Source organism: Styela clava, chromosome 9, assembly GCF_964204865.1.
Source record: "Styela clava chromosome 9, kaStyClav1.hap1.2, whole genome shotgun sequence".
NCBI lineage: Eukaryota > Metazoa > Chordata > Ascidiacea > Stolidobranchia > Styelidae > Styela > Styela clava.
In genome coordinates, this window is record NC_135258.1 from 9874824 (window position 1) to 9894112 (window position 19289).

At 36.6% G+C, this 19289-nt stretch overlaps 2 protein-coding genes across 2 annotated transcripts in view; one reads left to right on the forward strand and one right to left on the reverse strand.

The window, feature by feature from the left end:
- The window catches only part of LOC120339746 (cytochrome P450 26B1-like), a 138315-nt gene extending 128832 nt beyond the window's left edge, over positions 1-9483 (reverse strand). Inside the window, exon 1 of the mRNA XM_078116017.1 lies at positions 9036-9483. The gene's annotated coding sequence lies outside the window, so the exon portion shown is untranslated. The remainder of the gene's footprint in view (positions 1-9035) is intronic.
- LOC120339550 (protein transport protein Sec61 subunit alpha) lies at positions 613-6427 on the forward strand. The gene is made up of 11 exons (XM_039407698.2): positions 613-820; positions 1249-1316; positions 2033-2098; positions 2401-2585; positions 3285-3420; positions 3685-3838; positions 4400-4560; positions 4825-5022; positions 5160-5315; positions 5640-5752; positions 5969-6427. The coding sequence occupies exons 1-11, from the start codon at positions 814-816 to the stop codon at positions 6153-6155; spliced, it is 1431 nt and encodes a 476-aa protein (XP_039263632.1). The 5' UTR covers positions 613-813; the 3' UTR covers positions 6156-6427.
- Positions 9484-19289: the final 9806 nt, after the last annotated feature.

A 19289-nucleotide genomic window follows, 5' to 3' on the forward strand; every position in this document is an offset into this window, starting at 1 on the left:
GGATAAATATAAATCTCCTATCCTAATGGGGAGTCGGATTCGATCCGATTTTTTATGCATTCATTATGCCGTTGAAATCATATTTTGTGAATGAATATAAATGCCACAGATTTATTTTCCAAAAAGAGTTCGAAGTGGCGCTGTCACACGCAGGAAAATAGAGTAAGTTTCAATGGTGAGAATGCGCTTGTCATCTCCTTCATTGACAACGTTGAATTCACAAGCTAAAACTCTATCATATGTTTTTTAGTTGCTATTTCAACATATTTTTATTGTTTTCTATTCGTTTCCTTCTTAATTGAAAATAAACTGGTTCGTAAAAATTTGATCCAAGCCAAATAACGAAAGTTGTGGGTGGGGCAGGCCTGTACATTACTGACATTACGAGCATTTTTCCAAATTGAGATAATTAGAAAACTATTTCTTAACAGGGTCGTATAAAAACAAACTTTTATGTTTAATTACCGGGTTCATAGTTTGAATTCACACCCCGCCGTCAGGGATCTCCCGCAAATGCCGACGGCGACGCGTCAGTACGCTTTCGTTTGAATATAGCGTAGCCGGAGGCTTTGCTCCATTTCTTTGTTTGTTTCTTATATGACGTTGCAGTGTGCTCTGGCGTGAGACCGACATATGTGTCGACGTGTAGAGAAGTCACGTGACCACCGGCCTCTTTTTCGTGCCATGTTGGAGGTTTTAGTGTCGATTTGAAAGTTGTTCCGGGGTTGTGTTCAGAGTATTGTGCATTAGTTACGTATTGTACAACGAGAAAGCGACTGTGCGGAATACTATAATTTTCATTATAAGATCAAGATGGGATGTAAGTTTTTTTTTAAATTTTAATAGAAAAATCATATTAGTAATAATAGTAAAATGAGGCAACGTTAACTAGAAGGGCAGTTTGGATTTACAGTTTTATCAATATGTTGCCTGTTTATGAAATTGCGTCATTGTATACCGGTACATGACTTAAATATGAAATATATTATACTTATACTTAGCTAATAAGTTCAATGTTGCACATAGACATGTTTCATTATTGGTATATTCAGACATTCTGAATATTGTTTAAACTCCAAAACGTTAACTAGATACTGAAATCTCAAAAATGAGATGAAACTATTATCAGATGTTTAGCTATATATGCTTGTCATTTTAATTGAAAATGGCTGTGTTTGTGTATCACTTTTATTCCAGTATTCTAATATTATATTTTCTATTGCCTAACCAATTTTTCAATTATTTCAGTCAAATTTCTTGAAGTTATAAAGCCGTTTTGTATTGTGCTGCCAGAGATTGAAAAACCGCAAAGAAAGGTAAATTGAACTTATTCTTCAATATTTTATTTTAGTAGGGAATGGCTTTTCTATGCTAAATCTTTGAATTGTTCATTTGTTTTATATATTTTTTATTGTAAATAACGCCTTCCAGACTAATTTTCTGATGTAATTACTGCAAGGCCTCACTATGAAGTGAACAAAACTCACTAATATGTGAATTTAAAAGCATGTATTGCTTTTCTATCTCAAGTTCTATAATCTCATTTTTGTAGTTTTGATGACAACTTCGAGATTTTATGTCCTGTGTTTTCGTCTTGCATATTGTATTTTTTGTACCATGATCACCGTGGTTGAGTTTAAAATGAATTACTTTGTCTATCAACTGCTGAATTGAAATGATAGATTTCAGTAGCGTAGTAGCGTTCAGTAGTTGAATAAACCAGTCAACTTATTTGATTAATTTGAGAACACTAAGCATTTCGAAATGTCCACACTCAAATTGACATAGCTGTGATTGTGTTAGTATTATACTGACCCAACGAATAGAAATGAGTTCAATATTGAATCGCCGCGCAACCTGACGAACACTGTAATAAAGAGATTTTAGTTTAATCTATTGTCATTTTCAAGTTTTCTTAAAATTTAATTTTTTCATGACAGAACTGCAGAAGGGTTATATATTTAGGATCAATCTTTAGGACGTTTGTCGTAAGCACAACACGCAATTTCATCTATTCCTTTTTGTGTTACAGATTCAGTTCAGAGAAAAAGTATTATGGACAGCAATCACATTATTTATTTTCCTGGTCTGTTGCCAGGTATGAACATATCCATTTTCAGTTCGTTGCGAATCCCACTTTCTTTATTTATGATCATCAATTGCCAGAAATTTATTGTGTTTTTCCTTATTCTGCTCATTAGATTGATATTTCATTTATTAAACTACGTATAAGAAATTGAACTGAAAAGAATTTGCATATATATTGACTGATATGAAGCTAATACAGTAGATGTTATACCTGTTTGGTTTTTGAATTCATAAATCAGTTATTGTAATCAGTAGCCTATTACAATATGATAAGATTAAATATTTGTGTTATAATATTTAAATTGATTTTAGATTCCTCTTTTCGGCATCATGTCTTCTGATTCAGCTGATCCTTTTTATTGGCTGAGAGTTATTATGGCATCCAACAGAGGTACATTGATGGAACTTGGTATTACTCCTATTGTCACATCTGGTCTCATCATGCAGCTTCTCGCTGGTGCAAAACTTATTGAAGTTGGTGACACACCCAAAGACAGGTTTGTTTATGATAGTTCCATCATGGATTCATTATTTTCTCTAAGTTGAGCTGATAAAAAAAATCATGTTGTTGTTATGGTAATTTGGAACAATTCAGGTATTTGTCCTTGTGGTCTCTTCTTTTCTGGTGGTCTCTAAATTACAGATTCGAGTTGGTTGCTCCCCTTTCATAAGGGCCATGTTTTAACCTCTGGCATACAAATTCATTCAAGACTCCACAAAGCTTTGGCGGTGTGGCGATCACACTTGGCATGAGATAATTTGAGGGGAAATACTGTTGACTAATAGCATGCTATGACACTGCGCTGTAATACTGCAGTTCATATATCGTATTAAACGGAAGTTACTAAGAAAACTGAGTAATTAGTTTTTAAAGTCTTGCTGGGAACTTGAAATATACATCTTTCTGTAACATCCTCGTATCCAAAGTAATTTTGATGTTTTATTGTTGTTCCTTTTCTATCAATCATGTTTGGTCCTGTTTTAGTTGCTTTTGCTTTAGTTGCATTTTTTGAAAATTTCATTCCATAAATTTAAGACAGTTTACGCTAGTGTGTCTTTCAATTAATTTACATGAGAGTACTACAAAGCGCTCTCCGTCACTCAAAACAGTCATCTTTAATATAACTGCTACATCTTCGTTATATGAATTGATAACTTACGTCCAAAAACTTTGAATGTTAAATTTTTTATTACAGAGCTCTTTTCAATGGGGCACAAAAACTTTTTGGCATGATAATTACAATCGGACAAGCTGTCGTTTATGTAATGACTGGAATGTATGGTGATCCTTCAGCAATGGGACCTGGTATATGTTCCCTGATTATTATTCAGGTAAGAATGAAATAGAACTTTCAATATTGATGAAGTGCTGAATCTTGAAGGCTGGATACACATATTACTTGAATGAAGTGCCTTTTTAAATATTGCCTTTATATGTTGTATATTTAGAAATTTTAAAAATTGGGAGTAAATTCATTACGTCTAGCTAGACTAAATGATCATGAATTGAGAATTGCATATTTTGGAAATATGAGCAATAAATTTTCACATTGGAAACACTTAATTCTGTATTTATATGATTGTTTTGATTTCCAGTTGTTTGTCGCATCACTTATTGTACTTCTGCTGGATGAATTGCTTCAAAAAGGATATGGTTTGGGTTCTGGTATCTCTCTCTTCATTGCTACAAACATTTGTGAAACTATCGTATGGAAGTCTTTCAGTCCTGCAACTGTCAATACTGGAAGAGGTAAGTTAGCTGTCAAGTTAGTTATCTGATTGGAGGATGATTGGTACTCCTGAAGTATGCGCACCAAGATGTCACACCACCTGAATCCTAACCTGGTACACAACCTGAGTTCAGGTTGTGCGCTATCTTGGTGCGCATACTTCAGGAGGTCCGGATGAAAATTAATATCAATGGGATTTCCCATTAGATTTTCTTGAAATTTAATTGGCTGTTATTGGCATTTTCAAGCATTAAATAAAAGGTGTTCTTTTGATCATTGGGTTTCTATTCCCAGTTGACACCATATATTTGCAGGTGTGGTATTGCTAGTAATTTTAGTCATGTTCTAAATCCTGTGTAATTGGTATTCTTGTCATTATTTTGACAATCGCTAGGGACTTTTTAGGGAATCGCTAGGGGTGGTTCACATAACCACTGGTGGGTTACCGCTTCGCGTTAAATGGCTTGCTTTTTTCGTGTTTTTTATCTCCAAGAATCGTCCAGAGTAGATATTTCTGCCATTCTGCTTTCGATTTTTTTTATCATATGTACTGAATAACTTAAATTTTGTTTCGTCTTCAGGCACTGAATTTGAAGGAGCAGTAATTGCTTTGTTCCATCTACTGGCAACTCGTACCGATAAAGTTCGTGCACTCAGAGAAGCTTTCTACAGACAAAATCTTCCAAACTTAATGAACTTGCTTGCAACTATCATGGTCTTCGGAATTGTCATATACTTCCAGGTTAGTGGTTTTTACTACGGTAGTTATTACTTTAAAGCGTCAATGTAGTATTTTGAAATATTTTATCAGTCACTCGAGTCATGTTAAGATTCATCACTTTGCTTTGGGCATAAATACAGAGATACAAATAATTATGGGCTAGATTTAGGCCTGACTGTTGATTTGTGACAGAATATAATTTTTAGTATTCAAGATTTTTAAAGATGGCTTCTGCTGCACATTTGTTAGGCGTTTTTTAAACTTAATCTCCTTTTCTCACCTTAGGGATTCAGGGTGGATCTTCCCATTAAATCTGCACGTTATCGTGGTCAATACAGCAGTTATCCAATCAAGCTATTCTACACATCCAACATCCCGATCATCCTGCAATCAGCTCTTGTATCCAATTTGTACGTTATTTCACAAATGTTGGCCGTCAGATTCAGAGGAAATTTCTTCATCAGTTTACTCGGTGTTTGGGATGTAAGTACATTTTTAATCTTTATGAACGCCTCAAAATATAAAAATCGCACTCCAGCCAGATTGCTTATTTATGGCAAGATTTTTGATTCGGGTTGAAATCAATTCGATTTTTTCTTTACGCTGTTATTTTCTTTCAGACTGTTGAAGGTGGTGGCCCAGCTCGTTCTTACCCTGTTGGTGGTCTCTGCTACTACCTCTCACCACCGGAGTCATTTCTACAGATGTTGATGGATCCTCTGCATGGATTCTTATATATTGTTTTCATGCTTGGATCATGTGCATTCTTCTCCAAGGTATGAGTGAACCTAATTTCATGTGCTTTGTGAATACATATTTTAATCACATTATAATATTTGTTTTTCACTTACTATCCTTAATATTGAGCAACATATTTGGTTCTCAGCTGATTGAGAGAGTATATTAATACCTGCACTCATTTGTAATCATCCTTCCATAACTGCTTATTATAGCTTGCTGCATAAACCATGTCCGTTAAACGAGACTAAATAAGTATGTACCTTATCTGATTACCATATAGATGTCCATGTTTGCAATACGAGTTAAAGACTTTGCTTACAATTAAATTAACTACATTGCTGTATTTTAAACTAATTTAGACATGGATTGAAGTATCTGGATCTGCTGCCAAAGATGTTGCGAAACAATTGAAGGAACAACAAATGGTTATGAGAGGTCACAGGGAGAAATCAATGATCCACGAGTTGAATAGGTATGTAAATTAAAATAATGTCTCCAGGATACACCATGAAAGCAGGTCAGCGACACTTGAGAATGTGTCATAGAAAAAATAGAATTCAACTATACAAGCGTTTAGGTCATTAATAGGTGAACTTGAACAAATGGTTGATTTTAGTCCTAATAATCATATTTACTAATATACTCATATTTGCTTCCTAATAACCTATATAAACTATATTTTTTTTAGATATATTCCAACTGCAGCTGCTTTTGGTGGTTTATGTATTGGTGCTTTATCTGTTATGGCCGATTTCATTGGAGCTATTGGCTCAGGGACAGGTATATTGCTGGCTGTCACCATCATCTATCAATACTTCGAAATCTTTGTTAAAGAGCAAGCAGAAGTTGGAGGAATGAGCACTCTGCTTTTCTAATGTTTATCCCTTATGAACTAATACAGATGTTAAATTATGAAAATGTTCTGTGGTCATATTCTATGTATTTTGAGAACCAATTTTTTAAAATTTTGGTGACTGGTGAGCTGGAAAGATAGCCTCTATTTATTACGCTTTCTTTACAGAATTTAATAAAACTGGGTGGAATTCAAACGTGATTTATCCACTTTGCAATGCAATCAAAGAACTGTACTGAGTTTTTCTAAGTGTGCCTTTATGAAAAGGAGAAATAAATTTAATGGCTATTTGAAGTTGGTAGTAATTATCAATGATGCTCGGTGACAGGGAACAGCTGGAGGCGTTTAAAAGCAGAAATGTAATTCAGGGGTTTTTGAATTATGATAACCAATGGCCTCTGTTTCTAGAAATTCGCATCGAAACAGTTCAGGAGTTGGCAGATATATAGGTCATGGAATTGAAATCTAGCGTCCGGTGCTGTTCGTGCAGAAATTCAAATTATACTGTTTTTTATAATACTTATACTAATTATATCTTTGTCAAAGACGTTGGAATATTGATATACGAATATGTAGGAGAACGCACCGCTGTGTATCTATGTCCTTGACCTCCGCCGCACATTTATGCTTTGCGTACATACCAGAAGTCTTGAGAATAAAATAAACCTTGACGTTATTGTGGATGGACCAAATTAGATCTTGCTCTTAACCGACACCTTACTTCTTTGGGCTTGACTGGACAAAACATTTCCGTGAATTACAATGAAGCGGCTAAATTTTGGGCGATCAGTATTTACAAGTGCTTTATTTGATATCAGTTTGTCCATTAGTCCCGTCACTAACTTCTATTTGACAAAACGATCAGTGTGGACATTTCGTGTTTGATAAAACAGGAAGTTGATTCTCGGGGAACCTCCTATTTCTATTCTCCCCAACAACGCTTTTATGAATAAGTTTATCCGACTTTGGGCGCAGATAGAAATCGTTTCGTCATTGCGAAATTATTTGTGCTTAGTTTGCCAGCATTTTCGCAATTTAGCGCTTACAAACTGTTACACCATTTTGGTTCAAAATATTTAGTCGCTTGCAATGGAAAAATACCGCCGAACTGAAGCCGACTTTAGCCTAGTCCAGTGGTTCCCACACTATGGGTCGCCTGAAAAGTTTTCGGGATCGCTCAAATTCTGTTGAACATGTGCACACGAGTTACTAGGATTTGAACGTGAAGATTGTTCTAGCTCGGTATTAATAAATGCAATTGAGTGATAGTGTTACGGTTGTTAATAATACTTTCTTGTTTATAGCTTTTTTGATCACGTTATATTCGAGCAGACAAACCAATACCGGTAGTTCCTACCGCTGGTCCTCAAACCTGATCTTGTTCGTCTGCCATAAATCATGTTGTCTTGATATTTCGCTACCGGTATAACCTTTTAGTTAGCGAATACACAAAGTAACGTTGCCTCATTACGTTATTGGGCCTTTGACAGGTATCATATGAATTGCCCGGTGGTGGTTGGGCCGAGTGATTATGGTACACTTTTCATCCGTAACAAAGGCGATCGATGTTAATTCTCATACGCACGTAAAATCTATACTTGCGTGTTTTTGTCGCTGACCGTACATTTGAACCCATGTTCATTTGAACCCATGCGTATATCCACGGGTTCAATCTATATGCGGGTGCTAAAACCCATGGGTTAGGGTTGGTATCGGTTTAACTATCCGTGAAACAAAAAAAATTCCATAGGTGCAACAGCATACAGGTGCAATTGTCATGGGTTCAAATGTACGTGGGTTCAAATGTAATGGAACCGTTTTTGTCCACATCGCCTCTCTATAAATGTTAACAATTTTAGCATTGCAATCTTATCGTAATCACACGTAATAATCTTTCTAAAACTAAAAGTATGAAGCGTGTTGTATTCCATACGTAATTTTGAAACGCTTCACACAGTCAAAAAAAAGGACAACAAATCAGGCAAAATAAAAGTACTTGATAAGATAGGCCTACACGTTTTTACAAACTATTTTATTTTCATGTTCTGTTTTGCTTTCGAATTAATTTTGGAGCAATCTGTAATATTTTTAACGTTGGAATATACAGAGCAAGATTGCGAATTTATCGATATTTAGAGGCAATCTTACTATTTCCAAAGTATCGTACGCTTCCTCACAAGTCACAACTTCAACTCAACCAATATTTTGTTACCGATCGACGAGCCAATTTTTTTTTATTTAATTGACGTTGCTGGATCGCCCGGACAAACAGGTTGGGCACCACTGAACAGCTACGTAGCTCTGCAACAACGCCCCCCCCTCCCCGAAATCCTGCCTCAATGGATGCGCTACAGCCAAGACCGACCGACTACTGGAATACTAATATTCCAATTGTGACGTCACGATTAAGTGTACGAAATAAACAAGGAAGTCGCCACTTGGCGAAGCATGAACAGAAAAAATAATTCGCGTTGCCGATAAATATAAATAAATTGAAAAAAGTTTATTTTTTTTCATGCTCGCTCTCGGTCGACCTCGCGCTATTCACGCGCACATGCTTCTATGAAGAACACAAGCGCGACCCCCACTTTGCCTTTGCATTGTTTGTAAGCGCGGTTATTCTAATGAAACTGGGATTGTGACTGAACGAGGTTGTAGATTCATGCTGGAAGTGCGTTGTTTCTTATGTCTGTGTGATGCCTAGACTGACAGCGTTAGTTCTGTAGTTCTAATTGGTAGTTTTAGTGTTGCAGGTGCAGGAGTAAGCAACCACGACAGCTCTGCGTTAGGCCTGAAGTCTGCAAGTGCAGAACGAACTGACCGTCAATATAGACTAATCATTCCAGCATTTGCAATTTTATAGCGTTAGCCTGTTGGCCAGGGGTCTCATGTACTTTCTTACCTGAATAACTTCTAGTGGGCGTGGCGTAACAATTTTTGGATATATGATTCCTGACCCCTATCTGATGACGTCATCCAAAAATTACGTCACTGCGACGTCACAATAACGAAATACAGCTTGCCAAAGTATAGCGACGGTCACCCGTAATGGCGCCTACGAGTATGTCAACAAACTCAATACGTCAGCGACCTCTCTCTTATCGGGGTCGTTGTACAGAGCTCAAAATAAACACAAGAATCACAAGCGACTAAATTGTCGCCGAGGAACGTTCACGATATCCCATTCTGACCAATTTCTGTCCATCAATAGCTCATGTATCGTGCTACAATCTAAAATAGAGCGTTATACAATACAACTCTAACCAAGGCTTTAGACAAGCAGAAAATACATGTTATTTTACGCGATGGTTGAAGTTGGGTACCACACACATAAAGACTTATTATTTTATGTCCAGCAATAGCTCATGTATTGTGCTACGATCTATTAATAGGGTGATATACGATACCGCTCTGAGCTAGGCTTTAGACAAACAGAAAGAACATTTAATTCACGCAATGATTGAGGTTAGGTGCCGCAGACATAAAGACTTGTTATTTAATATCCAGAGACTGATCATGTATTGGGCCACATTTTATTAATAGGACGTGGAACGCTTTCACTCTATGCAAGGCTTTAGACAAGCAGAAACCGACATATTAATTTGCCTTAGCGCAATGAATGTAGTTTCTTACCTCGATAACTTATACTTATCTTAGCGTAACAATTTTTGCATATATCATTCCTGACCCTCACCTGACTTCGTCATCCAAAAATTACGTCAATGCGATGTCACAATAACGAAATCGAGCTTGCCCAATAATAGCGACCATAATGCAATCGTGATAAATACGCCTGTGTGTCCGCTATGGATGTAGTTTCTTACCTCAATAACTTATACTTATCTTAGCGTAACAATTATTGCATATAATAGTCCTGACCCTCACCTGACTTCATGTTCCAAAAATTACGTCAATGCGACTTCACAATAACGAAATAGTGCTTGCCTAATAATAGCGACCATAATGCAATCGTGATAAATACGCCTGTGTGTCCGCTATGGATGTAGTTTCTTATCTCAATAACTTCTAGTTAACTTAGCGAAACAATTTTTGCATATATCATTCCTGACCCTCACCTGACTTTGTCATCCAAAAATTACGTCACTGCAACGTCACAATAACGAAATAACGCTTGCCCAATATTAGCGACGATTACGAGCAATGCCACCTATGGATGTAGTTTTTTACCTCAATAACTTATACTTATCTTAGCGTAACAATTTTTGCATATATCATACCTGACCTTGCCCTGACTTCGTCATCTAAAAATTACGTCAATGCGAATTCACAATAACGAAATAGAGCTTGCCTAATAATAGCGACCATAATGCAATCGTGATAAATACGTCTGTGTGTCCGCTATGGATGTAGTTTCTTACCTCAATAACTTCTAGTTATCTTAGCGTAACAATTTTTGCATATAATATTCATGACCTTCACCTGACTTCGTCATCCAAAAATTACGTCACGGCAACGTCACAATAACGAAATAGAGCTTGCTCAATAATAGCGACGATTACTATTAATGCCACCTATGGATGTAGTTTCTTACCTCAATAACTTATACTTATCTTAGCGTAACAATTATTGCATATATTATTCCTGACCCTCACCTAACTTCATGTTCCAAAAATTACGTCAATGCGACTTCACAATAACGAAATAGAGCTTGCCTAATAATAGCGACCATAATGCAATCGTGATAAATACGTCTGTGTGTCCGCTATGGATGTAGTTTCTTACCTCAATAACTTCTAGTTAACTTAGCGTAACAATTTTTGCATATAATATTCATGACCTTCACCTGACTTCGTCATCCAAAAATTACGTCACTGCAACGTCACAATAACGAAATAGAGCTTGCTCAATAATAGCGACGATTACTATTAATGCCACCTATGGATGTAGTTTCTTACCTCAATAACTTATACTTATCTTAGCGTAACAATTATTGCATATATTATTCCTGACCCTCACCTGACTTCATGTTCCAAAAATTACGTCAATGCGACTTCACAATAACGAAATAGAGCTTGCCTAATAATAGCGACCATAATGCAATCGTGATAAATACATCTGTGTGTCCGCTATGGATGTAGTTTCTTACCTTAATAACTTCTAGTTAACTTAGCGTAACAATTTTTGCATATAATATTCATGACCTTCACCTGACTTCGTCATCCAAAAATTACGTCACTGCAACGTCACAATAACGAAATAGAGCTTGCTCAATAATAGCGACGATTACTATTAATGCCACCTATGGATGTAGTTTCTTACCTCAATAACTTCTAGTTAACTTAGCGTAACAATTTTCGCATATAATAATCCTGACCCTCACCTGATTTCATGTTCCAAAAATTACGTCAATGCGACTTCACAATAATGAAATAGAGCTTGCCTAATAATAGCGACCATAATGCAATCGTGATAAATACGTCTGTGTGTCCGCTATGGATGTAGTTTCTTACCTCAATAACTTCTAGTTAACTTAGCGTAACAATTTTTGCATATAATATTCATGACCTTCACCTGACTTCGTCATCCAAAAATTACGTCACTGCAACGTCACAATAACGAAATAGAGCTTGCTCAATAATAGCGACGTTATTCGTAATGGCACCTATGGATGTAGTTTCCTACCTCAATAACTTCTAGTTAACTTAGCGTAACAATTTTTGCATATATCATTCCTGACCCTCACCTGACTTCGTCATCCAAAAATTACGTCACTGCAACGTCACAATCACGAAATAACGCTTGCCCAATAATAGCGACGATCACTAGTAATGACACCTATGGATGTAGTTTCGTACCTCAATAACTTCTAGTTAACTTAGCGTAACAGTTTTCGCATATAATAATCCTGACCCTCACCTGATTGCGTCATCAAAAAATTACGTCAATGCAAATTCACAATAACGAAATAGAGCTTGCCCAATAATAGCGACGATATTCGTAATGACACCTATGGATGTAGTTTCTTACCTCAATAACTTCTAGTTATCTTAGCGTAACAATTTTTGCATATAATATTCATGACCTTCACCTGCCTTCGTCATCCAAAAATTACGCCAATGCGACGTCACAGTAACAAAATAGAGCTGATCACCCGTAATGGCGTCTGCGACTACGTTAACAAACTCAGTGAGGGCAGCGGCCTCCCTACCACACACACATAAGGAGGGACTTGTTAAACTCAGTGAGGGCAGCGGCCTCCCTACCACACACACATAAGGAGGGACTTGTTATTTTATGTCCAGCCATAGATCATGTATTGGGCTACAATATATTAATATGACGTTACGCGATATCACTCTAAGCAGGGCTTTAGACAAGCAGAAACGGACATATTAATTTACGTGCACATTATATGGGTGTATTTTGTATTTTGCCACCATTTATCAGTGAGGTTTATATTTTAATTTGTTTTTTGTAAACTATACATTTTGGATAAGATAGTCCGGCAGAATCGGGCCTTAACATTGTTTTGGGACATAAAGTTTTTTTTTATTGTTTAGATATAATGTATATGACATATATAATGATACCCAGGTGGGTGTGGAGTAATCTTGAGCAATTTTTTTTTATAGGTGGATTTAAAGTATCCGGTCCAAGATGACGCACATTCTGAACCCTAACCTGGTAACCATACAGTGTTCAGGTTGTGCGCCATCTTGGTACGAATACTTCAAGAGCGCCTTTTTGTTAAAAACAATTATTTCATAACTACATGGTTTAGGTTTGCATACATAGTAACATTGAATCTCCTTACAATGTCAGAAATTCAATTTTAGTAGAATAAATGGTAGTTTATTTCACTAATACAAACCAAGATCCATCGACAGCATCTAGCCACTTTCTATTGCGCTCTTCAAACTACATCTGGCATTTCGTTTTCCTAGTTTAACTGGGACTTGGGAAATATTTTATTAGTTGAATTGGATTGGAATATTTGACCTCGTCTTTCACTCCGAACAAGGCCATGTAATACCATCCACTGGTATCTAAAGATGTGTAACGTGTTTTCTTTTGGAAGAACCGCAACCTTTCAGTGCTGCATTGACTTTGGCAAAATTAATATATCCTTGTGGAGATAGAAGGTATGCGTATGCGAAACCGAGATGTGCACCTGTTATGCCAACATAGTGGAGTCAAACGTTTTGAATACTAGTACATCACACGCATATTCCTGCGTGCTTCGGTTATACGTGGTAACGCGCACATTTTTGCGCACATGCATCAAATTCCATTTGATTATTGAGCTATAGGTTTTTGACGAGCTTTTGTGTATGATTTCATTCCATAGAATTTGTATGCTGTTCTAAAGAATACTAGTTTCAGCTTTTTCATTCATTCAAACCGCGTGTTGAAAGTAAGTTTTGTAATATTGCGGGTTGGTTTCCAACATCCTTAAATCGGTGATGCCAGTAAATCTTTAATACAAAAAGATCAGTAACATCTGCAATAAAAACAGCAGTACCCACTCAAATGACAGCTGGGGGATGGATACTCTTAGTATCTGCTCCATCGCGTGCCTCTTACAGTCTTACCAGTTTACATGAGTGCCAATTGGTATCTAAGCTCAGCCAGAGACAAAAAGTTTCGGACTGCAGTTGGCGTGACGAAATGTTTTTAAATATATATTCTACAATAAGATTATTTGATTGCATAGTGCATACTACTGAAAGTTCCGCCTTATATGTCTTTTCCCTTTGCACTATTCCTTTACTGATATTCGATAATATGACGCTCATCTGACATAGTTCTTAAAGTGTGTAGATGGGTACAATCTTTTTCACGCTGTTCAGCTGGGAATGCGCGAATATATATAAGAATTGCTAATATTGGTTTATAATGCGATGAAATCCCATCTTAGCATTTCTGCCTCTCGCAATTGCTGCGTATACTTATCGGGGAAGTTCTGTGGCGTGGTTATCAAATAAAAAAAAACATGGAAGTATTTTTTCTACTTCTCTACTACTATCAAACCTTGACATTTTGTGAAAACTTTTTTCCATGCAACCTTTTTTAAAACATCCCCAACAACCACAATTACTTCTGTTATTAAACTTCCGAAACAAACACATAAAATCATCAACAGATGAATATCACCAAGTAGATATTGCTGAATTGATCTTTATTTTACCATTTTGCATGTAATTCTTTTTGGTAAACCTGTTATCTATCGTAAATACAGCACATTTGACAATGTTGTAGTGTGACTATTTTAGCCTCACATTTTTGATATTTGTAGTTAGAGCTCTTGGGGCTCTGTCAAACAAAGTTACATACAAAATATTGGTTGTAAATTGCAAAACATGATCATGTTGTTGGAATAACTTGGCATTTTACCACCCGTATATCATTCATTGTTGAGAATATTATTAAAATCATAAAATTTAAAAATCCGTTTTCGTGAAATTTTTGTTGTAGCTGAATTCCAGGGACAGCATGACAACAGGCAAGAGAAGCACGATCGCCTCTTTTAGTTTATGACAGGGTTTCATGAAAGGGGACCCCGTCCTCCTTGGAGGCGCTGATCGGTTATCTGGGAGCACGAACAAACAGATGGAAATGCGAATATATAATAACAATGTATTTTTATAGAAGAGAAGAAGCAAAAGTGTTGAGAGTCTTTGGTAGTTTGAAAAGCATTGGCATGGAACATAAGAATGAACTACATTCTTTCCCAGGGATATACTATAAAATGTAGCAATTTTCTCATTCTTGTTCTCGTGATATCATTATCTTTCACTGCGTCGTCGTGATCATCCCGCTGCATAACAATTCTCGCCAACAAATAATTGACTGTTCTCCACCGGGTGTATATCCACTTGAACCACTGGCGACTACATTAGCAGGCTTGTACTGTTAATTGCAACAAAAAACGGGTATTTTGAAATAGTACTCTTTATTTTACGCGTATGTTTCGACAGTATTTCCATATACTGTATATGGGTCGCGACCCAAAGCTGGGCTCAACAAATACCTAGAAGGTATCGATTTTATTTCCTAGTAAATTTGGTGCTTGCGTAGTTTGTGCACCAAGATTGCGCACAACCTGAACATAGTATTGTAACAGGTTATGGTTCAGGTTGTGCGTCATTATGATGCACAGGTTTGACAAAAAACACTAATACAAATATCGAGCCGTAAAAAAAGTGCTCAAGGCTGCAAACTCCACACCCATGTAGAAATGATGGGCAATGACCCCAAGATGAATACTCACAAATAAAAAAAAATTTATGTCTGAAATCAAACTTGGGCCAAAAAGGTCCCCTTATCTGCCGGACTAAGACTTTGGATGGACTTTGGATAATGAGAAACAGGCATATTAATTTACGGTCCCCCAATGAGTGTAGTGCCACATATACAAAGGCAAATATTTTACGAATCTTGACATTCTATCCCTATAGTCGGATTCGGAAGACTTTTGACACAGGGTACTCAGATTCTCAAAAAGGACAATGAAAATATTTGAGACAGACGTGTGAATAATTATGCACTACTTTAATGTGTGCTGTATTTGTGATTTCCATTTTACTCCCCTTTCTCTGCGCGACTATGACATAGGCATTTTACTTGTTCTGATTAAAATTTGGCTTTGTTTGGTGCCTATTTCAATTTTGAAAAGCGCTATAATTTTATAGAACACCCACGTTCTACCGAAAGACAAACGTTTAGACATATTGGGTTCCTATACATAGCCGTTGCTATCATTGTATTTAAAGTTTTCTTTTTTCGGAAGTTTGTCAGAAGATGCTTCTGTGCTGAGGAAATTGAATAGATCATTTCATAAACATTAAAAACGAAATTGACAATTACTCATATAATTTACCTATTGAGCTCATTGCTCATTACAATCATCCAATATGATTATAAGTTCTATTTAAAACGTAACGACAGATAGATGAGAGATGCATCCTGGAAATTAACTCAGGATTGTGAACGAATGCTTAATTATCGATTGCGCTTGAAGTCGAATCCATTCCAAATTTCAACAGTTAGAAAATTGAAGAGCCTATAAATATGGTCTTCTTTCATCCTTTTTCACATTTCCCCTGAATTACTTGGAGATCAAATACTATACCACTTCCTCCACTATGTCAAATTTCTGTTAACCAATTTTAGCGAGCGAGTGTTCAAAGATCGGTATGAGAACAGAAAACATTTTTCTTAATATTTCGCTGTTAGTGAACCGCAAGATGAAAAAGGTCTGGAAACATTGTAGTGGTATTAACATTTGAAGGATCTTAACATTGTTTCACGTCTTATGAATAAAGGTAGGACGAATACATGACGTACGGAAGGACATCAAATAACAAGGCTTTAGTTGTGTGGTAAAAAAATACACTCATAGCGTACTCGCAAGCGCCATTATTACGGCTTTATTATCGTCGCTATTATTAGGCAAGCTCTAGTTCGTGATTGGGAGGATGCAGTGACGTAATTTTTGGATGACGAAGTCAGGTGAGGGTCAGGAATCATATATACAAAAATTGTTACGCTAAGCCTAATAGAAGGTATTGAGGTATGAAACTACACCCATAGCGGACAGACAGGCGTATTTAACACGATTGCATTATGGTCGCTATTATTAGGCAAGCTCTATTTCGTTATTGTGAATTCGCATTGACGTAATTTTTAGATGACGAAGTCAGGGCAAGGTCAGGAATGATATATTCAAAAATTGTTACGCTAAGATAAGTATAAGTTATTGAGGTAAAAAACTACATCCATAGGTGGCATTAATAGTAATCGTCGCTATTATTGAGCAAGCTCTATTTCGTTATTGTGACGTTGCAGTGACGTAATTTTTGGATGACGAAGTCAGGTGAAGGTCATGAATATTATATGCAAAAATTGTTACGCTAAGTTAACTAGAAGTTATTAAGGTAAGAAACTACATCCATAGCGGACACACAGATGTATTTATCACGATTGCATTATGGTCGCTATTATTAGGCAAGCTCTATTTCGTTATTGTGAAGTCGCATTGACGTAATTTATGGAACATGAAGTCAGGTGAGGGTCAGGAATAATATATGCAATAATTGTTACGCTAAGATAAGTATAAGTTATTGAGGTAAGAAACTACATCCATAGGTGGCATTAATAGTAATCGTCGCTATTATTGAGCAAGCTCTATTTCGTTATTGTGACGTTGCAGTGACGTAATTTTTGGATGACGAAGTCAGGTGAAGGTCATGAATATTATATGCAAAAATTGTTACGCTAAGTTAACTAGAAGTTATTGAGGTAAGAAACTACATCCATAGCGGACACACAGACGTATTTATCACGATTGCATTATGGTCGCTATTATTAGGCAAGCTCTATTTCGTTATTGTGAAGTCGCATTGACGTAATTTTTGGAACATGAAGTTAGGTGAGGGTCAGGAATAATATATGCAATAATTGTTACGCTAAGATAAGTATAAGTTATTGAGGTAAGAAACTACATCCATAGGTGGCATTAATAGTAATCGTCGCTATTATTGAGCAAGCTCTATTTCGTTATTGTGACGTTGCCGTGACGTAATTTTTGGATGACGAAGTCAGGTGAAGGTCATGAATATTATATGCAAAAATTGTTACGCTAAGATAACTAGAAGTTATTGAGGTAAGAAACTACATCCATAGCGGACACACAGACGTATTTATCACGATTGCATTATGGTCGCTATTATTAGGCAAGCTCTATTTCGTTATTGTGAATTCGCATTGACGTAATTTTTAGATGACGAAGTCAGGGCAAGGTCAGGTATGATATATGCAAAAATTGTTACGCTAAGATAAGTATAAGTTATTGAGGTAAAAAACTACATCCATAGGTGGCATTGCTCGTAATCGTCGCTAATATTGGGCAAGCGTTATTTCGTTATTGTGACGTTGCAGTGACGTAATTTTTGGATGACAAAGTCAGGTGAGGGTCAGGAATGATATATGCAAAAATTGTTTCGCTAAGTTAACTAGAAGTTATTGAGATAAGAAACTACATCCATAGCGGACACACAGGCGTATTTATCACGATTGCATTATGGTCGCTATTATTAGGCAAGCACTATTTCGTTATTGTGAAGTCGCATTGACGTAATTTTTGGAACATGAAGTCAGGTGAGGGTCAGGACTATTATATGCAATAATTGTTACGCTAAGATAAGTATAAGTTATTGAGGTAAGAAACTACATCCATAGCGGACACACAGGCGTATTTATCACGATTGCATTATGGTCGCTATTATTGGGCAAGCTCGATTTCGTTATTGTGACATCGCATTGACGTAATTTTTGGATGACGAAGTCAGGTGAGGGTCAGGAATGATATATGCAAAAATTGTTACGCTAAGATAAGTATAAGTTATCGAGGTAAGAAACTACATTCATTGCGCTAAGGCAAATTAATATGTCGGTTTCTGCTTGTCTAAAGCCTTGCATAGAGTGAAAGCGTTCCACGTCCTATTAATAAAATGTGGCCCAATACATGATCAGTCTCTGGATATTAAATAACAAGTCTTTATGTCTGCGGCACCTAACCTCAATCATTGCGTGAATTAAATGTTCTTTCTGTTTGTCTAAAGCCTAGCTCAGAGCGGTATCGTATATCACCCTATTAATAGATCGTAGCACAATACATGAGCTATTGCTGGACATAAAATAATAAGTCTTTATGTGTGTGGTACCCAACTTCAACCATCGCGTAAAATAACATGTATTTTCTGCTTGTCTAAAGCCTTGGTTAGAGTTGTATTGTATAACGCTCTATTTTAGATTGTAGCACGATACATGAGCTATTGATGGACAGAAATTGGTCAGAATGGGATATCGTGAACGTTCCTCGGCGACAATTTAGTCGCTTGTGATTCTTGTGTTTATTTTGAGCTCTGTACAACGACCCCGATAAGAGAGAGGTCGCTGACGTATTGAGTTTGTTGACATACTCGTAGGCGCCATTACGGGTGACCGTCGCTATACTTTGGCAAGCTGTATTTCGTTATTGTGACGTCGCAGTGACGTAATTTTTGGATGACGTCATCAGATAGGGGTCAGGAGTCATATATCCAAAAATTGTTACGCCACGCCCACTAGAAGTTATTCAGGTAAGAAAGTACATGAGACCCGTTGGCCAGTACATCAGTACGGTAGCTAGTAA

What these genes read in the sequence shown, in the direction of transcription:
- LOC120339550 (XM_039407698.2), top strand. An exon ending in CATGTGCATTCTTCTCCAAG is followed by an intron (nt 5,316 to 5,639) that starts GTATGAGTGAAC and finishes AAACTAATTTAG; the next exon opens with ACATGGATTGAAGTATCTGG. An exon ending in ATGATCCACGAGTTGAATAG is followed by an intron (nt 5,753 to 5,968) that starts GTATGTAAATTA and finishes TATTTTTTTTAG; the next exon opens with ATATATTCCAACTGCAGCTG.